General features: G+C 40.6%; 1 protein-coding gene across 2 annotated transcripts in view; it reads right to left on the bottom strand.

Annotated features, from left to right (window-relative positions):
- Positions 1-2,387: 2,387 nt before the first annotated feature.
- The window catches only part of Cped1 (cadherin-like and PC-esterase domain containing 1), a 272,944-nt gene continuing 265,164 nt past the window's right edge, over positions 2,388-10,167 (bottom strand). For both annotated transcript variants that reach the window (XM_002729287.6, XM_039108607.2), the window contains exon 22: positions 2,388-4,368. In XM_002729287.6, coding sequence (XP_002729333.2) covers positions 4,144-4,368 — 225 coding nt within the window. In that variant the 3' untranslated portion in view covers positions 2,388-4,143. The remainder of the gene's footprint in view (positions 4,369-10,167) is intronic.

Genomic DNA, 10,167 nt, shown 5'->3' with positions numbered 1-10,167 from the left:
GTCAGAATGGTGGGATCCGGGTATTGCTGTTTTGTGCTGGGATGAGGACTTTTGAAATAATTGTTACATTTGTTTATTTTAACTGTAATATTAATAGTATAGATTTGGGTGACTTTCTTGTATTTCTGTTTCCTCATTTACTTAAATGAAGGATAATGCTTAGTGTAATCTTGGCTCAAGCTTTCAAAATAGTAGATGCCTCTTTTCTCCTTCCGTGCCAAAGCTGTGGACTTGTGAGAGGAATTGTTTTTAATTTTTAAAATTTTTTTATTCGATATATTTCTTGACTTACATTTCAAATGTTATTCCCCTTCCCTGTTTCCTGTCCATAAGCCCCCCTCTCTTTCCCTCCCCCTTCCCCATACGGGTATTCCCCCCATACTTCCCCCTTACTGCCCCCCCATATTCCCCTGCACTGGGGGTCCATCCTTGGCAGGACCAAGGGCTTCCCCTTCCACTGGTGACCCGTGAGAGGAATTTTTATTGAATAATGTAATTTTAGAGACATTTTAATATTTGTTTTGGTATTTTCCAGTGAAATGGAACTAAAGGGACCAACGAAAGATGCAGGATACCATTGAAGTTTATTTTCTTCCTTATTTCCATTAGTATTGTTTTCAGTAAGTTCTCCCAATGCTTTAAGGTGAGACCTAGTCCTCTGTGGGGAAGACTTCTAGACATGAAGGAAACTGGTCTAAAAGGGTTTGATGACTGCAGTACAAGCCAGATCAGCAATACAAGATGAGTGCATTTTGGCATCTCTATAAGGTTCTGTTTGAACCTTAACACACACACACACACACACACACACACACACACACACACACACACAATGTCCCCTCATGCACAGGTACATGCACACTTGTACACATATGCACACGCCAACACCCTTGCTCAGTGTCAACAGAGCTGCATGGAAATGTTTATGAAGTTATTCTTGACTTGTAATATTATAAATGTTGTTTTAAAAGTTGAGTTTAGATTGGATGCTGATCAACTCTTACTCAAAACAATACGCTTCCTGTAACTTTCACACTTAAAAGTGTTTTTAAAGACCTACTCCTGTTTCCCTCTGCTCAAATTAAACCTTTCTAAAATAGAGAAGTATGTTTGTAAAGGCACGTATTCACATTTATTTACCCATTGCAAAATAAGAGTTTCTTCAATTTAAGAAGTGATGGAAATAGTCACTAGAATTTCAATGCCTTCTCTGGCCCTCAGTGGAGGGATGGGACCACCCACCCATCTCAAAATTTTTAATCCGGAAATGTTCCTGCCTAAAGGAAAGACATGGGCAAAAAAAATGGAACAGAGACTGAAGGAAATGCTATCTAGAGACCACCCCACCCAGGGATCCATCCCACTGCAGACACCAAACCCCAACACTATTACGGATGTGAAGAAGCGATTGCTGACAGGAGTCTGGTATGGCTGTTCCCTCAGAGGTTCTATTAGCACCTGACGAATACAGATGCTGACGCTCACAGCCAACCATTGGACTAAACCTGGGGACCCCAACAGAAGAGCTAGGCGGAGTTCTGAAGGAGCCGAAGGGGTTTACAACCCCATAAGAAGAACAACAATACCAACCAACCAGACCCCCCGGAGGATCCAGGGACTAAACCACCAACCAAAGAGTACACATGGAGGGACCCATGGCTCCAGCTTCGTATGTAGCAGAGGTCCTTATCTGACATCTATGGGAGGGGAGGCCCTTGGTCCTGTGGAGGTTTGATGCCCCAGTGTAGGGGGGACGCTAGAGCAGTGAGGCAGGAGTGAGTGAGTAGGTGGAGGAGAACCCTCATAGAGGCAAAGGGGAGGGGGAAAGGAGGGATGGGATGGGGGGAATTGTGGAGCAACCAGGATATCATTTGAAATGTAAAGGAATAAAATTATTAATAAAAAAAGAAAGAGAAAAGAATTTAAGTGTCTTCTTATACAAAACTAAAAAGAAATACTTATTATTGAACTGTATTCAGAAGCTTAGGTCAGAGCAGGGAGTACATCCCATGTGCTGAGACGCCAGAGCTGAAACAACTATGCGGCCAATCCTGCTTCTCACGCCCTAGTGTGTGGATCCACTTGGTGGTGCACCGTCCCAGTTGTCAGTCTTCATGTGGTTGTGTAACACTAGTAGACAAAAAGGTAAGGGCCTCAGTGTTAGGAATACAAGTTCAGACAGAGGACTAGTTTGATTCTCAGGTATTAACACGGTGCGTCAGAACCCTCTGTAGTTCCAGTTCCAGGGAATGCAATGGCAATGGCCTCTCTGACCTCCATCAGCTTGAAGAACTCCCATGACACACAAAATACATACACACAGGCGGAACTTACACACACACACACACACACACACACACATAAAATGAAATAAATAAACATAACGGTTGTAAAATCATCTGAACACAGATGATTACAAACTAGACATTTATTGATAACACATGACAGTTCTTTCAAAAATCTAGTATTATTTCAATGGTGAAGAGGAAAATGCCAGACCAACTTGATTCGGAGGGTTTCCACAGTTATGAGGAGAGTGAGGCTTAGCGCTAGCTGGGCAGCGTGGGTGAATATGCAGTCCATCGACAGTTGACTGGAAAAGCTACATCGATTGCTAACATGTTCTATCACGGAAAAATAACTGCAAAACCTAAAAATGGTGTTTGTATATAGATGTAAATATGAAAAATACTTCATTTTTAAGTTAATTCAGTACCATTGTTCAAAAAATCTATTTCTAAATGCATATAATGTTTATATCAAGTGATATTTGTACTTAAATATAATTTAATACAGTAAAATATAAATTCATGTTTATATTCTTATAAAATATATATAAAAATAGAGCATTTGGCAGAGGTGGAAATTCATTCTAAATAATTGATGGGTCAATAGGTCAAAATAGTTTCATTTTTTTTTATGGCGATGAACTTGAGGTATTTGAATATTTAGTAATCTCATCTACGTTCTGAGTTATCCCACTCAGCTTCATTTCCTCATGCCCAGATCATCCTTTAAAACCCACCATGGCAGTGAAATGTTATCTCCCAACAAAGAATTTGTATAATAAGGAAATCTGCCATCTTGTGCCTAAGAAGACAGAAGAGAGAGTTTTCAATGCTAGCACTGGGTACATTCCATACCTATACCACAATTCTCATCAAAATACTTGTGTGCCTATTCTCTAATTCGAATTAAACATGTTTGTTCAAAGAAGAATATAATACTAGTCAAATAGTACTATTTGTGGATATATAGGAAAGGCTTCATGCTTTTACATTTGAGAATCTGCAATCCTTTGCACAATATCTGAAATGTAACCATTGTCTTAAAATAAATAGGTCTATAGGGGCAGGTAAAGGCAGTAAAGGCTTCCTTAGTAACAGCATCCACAAATATACAGCATAACAGGCGGGGAACTTTATTTTGTACCACACTTTAAAAGTATGCACATCCTCCACTTAGACTGTGCTTCCCATCTAAGCTCACAGACGGGTGGGGGGATCTTTGAGGAACACACAGGAACTCAGAGTTGAATATAACGTTGCTTCTTATTGCTCTCGGAGAATCTCTGAATTCCACTGTAGAGAATCACTCCTGTTCTCTCCCTTCCATCGTACCATTTTAAAAGCATAAGAAGTGTTTTTCATAAGCATTGGATCCACAAAGTTCAAATCACCGTAAATACCCCGCTTCTCCCGGTAGAGAACTTCGGTGTTATTCTTCCCTACATGTGGAATGTATTTGCTTCTTCGACGTTTTTTCATTGGTAGAAAAACATTTTTTCTCCTCCTATGTCGAGGAGAGCACAGAACCAGCATCGCCCTATCCCCACGCGGTTGCATTTCTGTCTTTCCTTTTATCATTGCAGTCCAATACCTGGTCCACACGGTCGTCCTTTGTGATCACAGTTCAAGTGATCTCTGTATAGCTCTGTGCTTCGACCTGAAACTAACGGATGCTCAAGGTCACTTCTGAGTGTGTATAGACATCAGAAAAGTGTGTCATTGCGTGTCTGTGGGCTGTGTGCTTTGCTGTGCATGCTTGCACTGGTGAGGGTCGTCATTGCAAAGTATGTGTCAGGCACGTTTGGCTCTCAGGTCCAGGTGAAAGGTTATGTCTAACTGTGAACTGGGTTCTCCTTCAGGGAACCCGCGCAGACCTCTGACTCACACACATCCTGCTGAGCAGGATTTCAGCACAAACCTGGTTTATCGGGCCTCTGACATGATATGGTGAGTGAACATTTGGGGCAGAATTGTGTTGCTTCAGTTTGCTTTGACTGCTGAAGTATTTCCCCACAATATGGTTCTTGGATCTTTTCATCTTGATCACGTGGTGCGGTCTGGCGAACTTAGACTTCACTACCTGCAAATAGAGAACAACAAATTAGGGGGTGCAAAACCCACAGATATTTGAACACCGCACAGAGCAATATGGCTGACTCTCAGGCTTGTCCTGCATTGCTGCCACACAGATGCTGCAAAAGGCTACAGATAGGATTTACATCACAAGAACTAGTGTAACCCGTGTTTCAAAAAAAAAATCAGAGATGAAGTTAGAATTTCTTTTCAAGTCTTGGGTCGTCTGTTGTAGTGCAACTGAGAAACTGCTCCATATGCTGCCTTTCCTATTCTCTCTCTCTCTCTCTCTCTCTCTCTCTCTCTCTCTCTCTCTCTCTCTCTCTCTCTGTGTGTGTGTGTGTGTGTGTGTGTGTGTGTGTTGGAGTGCACACGAGCACAATCACTGGCGTATTCAAACCAAATGTAGCCGTATACAGCTTGACATTATCGCTCTACAGTAGAGCAGACATTATGAGTTTCCACGTCATTGATTCAAACTTGGCACTTTAAGTCTGTCATGGAAGAAAATGGCAAGTAACATTATGTTTTGAGAAAATAGAAGTACTTTTCTAGTCCTTATAGAAAAGATCACAGTTAGCAGTTGCATTTCTATGGGCAGTTAGTAAGTCGTGGAACCTGCAAAACAGCCTATGCCTTAAGGATTTTTATATTTTTGTATTTATATATGCTCCTATGCCTCTACTTCAAACATTATTTTGAACAGATGATATAAAGCACTGGTGGAACCTAAAAAGTCTATAATCAAGTTTCCTTCCCATCTCTTTTCCTCCCTGAGTCTCTCAGATGTCTCTCTCCACACTACCATGTTTGTGTGTGTCACAGCTACTTGGTAAATATCCCCATCCATGTGCACATAAGGCTATCATTATGGTTAAGGTTTACATTTCTCCAAAGGTAGTCCTGGTGGAAACCTAAATCATTATCTCCTGCCTTTGAGCGAGCAGAACTCAGCGTTAGAAGTGAATGCAAATCAAGACAACTCTGAGATTCCACCTCATGCCAGTCAGAATGGCTAAGATCAAAAAATTCAGGTGACTGCGGATGCTGGCGAGGACGTGGAGAAAGAGGAACACTCCTCCATTGTTGGTGGGATTGCAAGCTGGTACAACCACTCTGGAAATCAGTCTGGCAGTTCCTTAGAAAATTGGACATTGAACTACCTGAGGACCTAGCTATACCACTCCTGGGCAAATACCTAAAAGGTGCTCCAACATATAACAAAGACACATGCTCCACTATGTTCATAGCAGCCTTATTTATAATAGCCAGGAGCTGGAAAGAACTCAGATGTCCTTCAAGAAAGGAATGGATTCAGAAAAAGTGGTACATCTACACAATGGAATATTACTCAGCTATTAAAAACAATGACTGCATGAAATTCTTTGGAAAATGGACGGAACTTGAAAATATCATCCTGAGTGAGGTAACACAATCTCAAAAATCACACATGGTATGCACTCATTGATAAATGGCTATTAGCCCAGTAGCTTAGAATACCTAAGATACAATTCACAAGCCACATGAAGCCCAAGAAGAAGGAAGACCAAAGTGTGGATGCTTCAGACCTTAGAAGGGGGAACAAAAATACTCACAGGATGAAATACAAAGATAAAATGTGGAGCAGAGGCTGAAAGGCCATCCAGAGACTGCCCTATATGGGGATACAGTCACCAAACCCAGACAATATTGTGGATGCCAAAAAGTGCATGCTGACAGGAACCTGATATGGATGTCTCCTGAGAGGCTCTGCCAGAGCCTTAGAAATACAAAGGTGCAGCCATTGAACTGAGAACAGGGTCCCCAAGGGAGGAGTTAGAGAAAGGACTGAAGTAGCTGAAGGGGTTTGCAACCCCATAGGAAGAACAACAATACCAACCAACCAGAGCCCCTCCCCCTGCCCTCCCCCCCCCCAAGCTCTCAGGAACTAAACCACCATCCCAAGAGAACACAGGGATGGTCCTTCGGCTCCATCCACATATGTAGCAGAGGATGGCCTTGTTGGGCATCAATGAGAGGAGAAGCCCTTGGTCCTGTCAAGTCTTGATGCCCCAGTGTAGGGGAATGTCAGGCCAGAGAGGTGGGAGGGACTGGGTGGGTGGGTGAGGGAGCACCCTTGTAGAAGTGGAGGCAGGGTGTGGGTTTCTGGAGGGGAAACTGGGAAATGGGGTAACATTTAAAATGTAAATTTAAAATTGCAATTAAAAATAATAAAAAATGAAGTGAAGTTTTCAGGAAGTGAACTAGGGACCCTGAGGGAAGTTGGCGAGGGGCAAGGTCCCTGGGAAGCCAAGTGAGAGAAAGAGAATACTAGTAATGATGTCCAGAAGCTCTTTACAAACTATTAATGAAATCAGAACGTCATCACCTTCATTACTCATGCATAATAGGTCTTGTTCTATCAGTTCTTGGGGTACAGGAAAATACTCACTGATAATAAACAAGGACATATAATTTTACCTAGATTTTCTTTATTCTTTTATATGAGATGCAGTGATTAAGGCACATATAATTTGACCCCATAAAAGAAAATGCAAGGGGAACAGTTCCTGAAAACAAAACAGGGTATTTAGAAAAAAAATATAACCTCACACATTTGGGAAATAAATATTATAGTTACACAGTAAGCACTAACTATTTTACAAGAAGTATTGAAACAGAAACTTTGTAAAGAGCTGGACCAAAATCTTACACAGGGTGGCATTTCAGTATGAGGACTCTAGGTGGGTTTAATGTGTTCTGTTAAACTTTATCTTAGCTTTTTCAAAACATAATGTGCATGATTTTAAGATAATGAAAAAATGAAAGACATTAGAATTTGAGGGGAAAAGATCCCAGTAGTGTAATCTAAAACCAGTAGTCTTATTTAACCCTAGGGCGTGAATTGCTTTCTATGAGAATCACCACCAGGAGAAGCTGGCTTTTTCTTCTATCAGACCCTTAGATTAGGTGACACATGTGAAGGGCAATGAAAACATCCACTTGTGGGAAGAATCCCCATGCATTGTGATTTAGACCGCAGCTTGCCGTTAGCCTTGGGCTGACACTTCGGATCCCAAGAGTAGCATTCCTGCTACATCCTTCTACCTGGAGGTGGTTGTATCAGAACTCCAGCACGGTAGACCTGAGAAGGCCCCAATGCTTCCTGAAGGTCTTCTGCATCTTAGAGGAGAGTGTCCTCAACGAATATTAGTGAACAACACTCTAGAAAGTTTGTATGACATGTAACCTTGACACGATATTATTGCGGTGTTCTGCAGCTAAAACAAAGGCAATTTTTCAAATATGATTGAATCTTAAGTTTGGCTTCTGCAGTTGGCATGGTTCATGAGTTAATTACAAGCAAAATGAAAACAAGTCTATATCATAACACACAAGGCTATAATGCTTTCAACATTATTTTAGTACTTGCGCCCGAAGTATTAGCTACTCTTAAGTGAGACATGTAGATAGGGTATACGAAAATACATGTTGGTATGTTCTCTGAAATAAAGAAATTTCACCTAAAGGTAGTTTCACTGTTTTGCCATGTTTCAATGGGAAACATGATAATTTAGCTCTGATTTTAGAAAGTATGAGGTGCTCTTGAAAAAGAGAGATGGGATAATGGGCTTACTCAGCAGTGTCTGAAGGCCAGGCTAATTAATACTCCTGAATTACCAATGTTCCTGTTGGAAACGGAGCCTGAATAGCCATGTTGGTGATTGGGCCCACCATAGTTAGTTCACCTTGCTTTGATTTTTGAAAACTATTTTTAGGGAATAATAAAACATCATGTTTCCAGTCACTTAGTTTCCAGTCAGCTTAGTTTTCTTTCTTTTTCTTTTTCTTTTTTTTTTCTTTTTCTGGAGCTGGGGACCGAACCCAGGGCCTTGTGCTTGCTAGGCAAGCGCTGTACCACTGAGCTAAATCCCCAACCCCGGCTTAGTTTTTTTTAAAGTCACTATTGATTTGATACTGAATCCTGAATGCAGACAAATAAAGAGAATTATTTCCATTTTGATTTACCAAAATATACATGGATACAACAATTCTCTCAAAACTGCTCTTGTGAATTAAATCCATTAAAAAAACCCTGTAGTCATATCCGTCACACCACCAGCACATACAATTTACTTCAGGATGGAAAAACACTTCAACATTATGAAATATTTCTTTCTAGGAAATTACCAAGGCATTATGTGGAAGTATGTGACCATTTACTCTGCAAACTCAAACGCATCTACTGAAAATGATCATTTATTCTAAAGCTAATGTTTAGAAATGAGAAAGCTTTCCCATAGCCTCTCAGTATACAATACCAAATAACCACATCCAACAGTGCTCTACTGGCTGCGGGTGAAGACTCCATCAGGAGGTTAGTGAGGTACAAATGATACAGGGACAGATGAAGAGATAAACCACGTCAGGGATGCACAGGTGATTAAAGTGCACTTTACATTTAAAGTGAAATTGGAAGATGCATGTCACCTCCTAAAATACACTCTAAGAATCAATACAGGAAAACAACAGTGATCACTTGAGAATGAAAAGAATGGAGAGAAACCTGAAGCAATCCCACTAAAATCAGGGACTAGACAAGGCTGCCCACTCTCTCCCTACTTATTCAATATAGTTCTTGAAGTTCTAGCCAGAGCAATCAGACAACAAAAGGAGATCAAGGGGATACAGATCGGAAAAGAAGAGGTCAAAATATCACTATTTGCAGATGACATGATAGTATATTTAAGTGATCCCAAAAGTTCCACCAGAGAACTACTAAGTCTGATAAACAACTTCAGCAAAGTGGCTGGGTATAAAATTAACTCAAATAAATCAGTTGCCTTCCTCTATACAAAAGAAAAACAAGCTGAGAAAGAAATTAGGGAAACGATACCCTTCACAATAGTCCCAAATAATATAAAATACCTCTGTGTGACTTTAACCAAGCAAGTAAAAGATCTGTATGATAAGAACTTTAAGCCTCTGAAGAAAGAAATTGAAGAAGACCTCAGAAGATGGAAAGATCTCCCATGCTCATGGATTGGCAGGATTAACATAGTAAAAATGGCCATTTTACCAAAAGCAATCTACAGATTCAATGCAATCCCCATCAAAATAACAATCCAATTCTTCAGAGAGTTAGACAGAACAATTTGCAAATTCATCTGGAATAACAAAAAACCCCAGGATAGCTAAAAATATCTTCAACAATAAAAGGACTTCGGGGGGAAATCACTATCCCTGAACTCAAGCAGTATTACAGAGCAATAGTGATAAAAACTGCATGGTATTGGTACAGAGACAGACAGATAGACCAGTGGAATAGAATTGAAGATCCATAAATGAACCCACACACCTATGGGCACTTGATTTTTGACAAAGGAGCCAAAACCATCCAATGGAAAAAAGATAGCATTTTCAGCAAATGGTGCTGGTTCAACTGGAGGTCAACATGTAGAAGAATGCAGATCGATCCATGCTTATCACCCTGTACAAAGCTTAAGTCCAAGTGGATCAAGGACCTCCACATCAAACCAGACACACTCAAAACTAATAGAAGAAAAAGTGGGGAAGCATCTCTAACACGTGGGCACTGGAGAAAATTTCCTGAACAAAACACCAATGGCTTATGCTCTAAGATCAAGAATCGACAAATGGGATCTCATAAAACTGCAAAGCTTCTGTAAGGCAAAGGACACTGTGGTTAGGACAAAACGGCAACCAACAGATTGGAAAAAGATCTTTACCAATCCTACAACAGATAGAGGCCTTATATCCAAAATATACAAAGAACTCAAGAAGTTAGACTGCAGGGAGACAAATA

Source organism: Rattus norvegicus, chromosome 4 (assembly GCF_036323735.1).
Source record: "Rattus norvegicus strain BN/NHsdMcwi chromosome 4, GRCr8, whole genome shotgun sequence".
NCBI lineage: Eukaryota > Metazoa > Chordata > Mammalia > Rodentia > Muridae > Rattus > Rattus norvegicus.
This window is presented reverse-complemented; position numbering and strand designations above follow the sequence as displayed.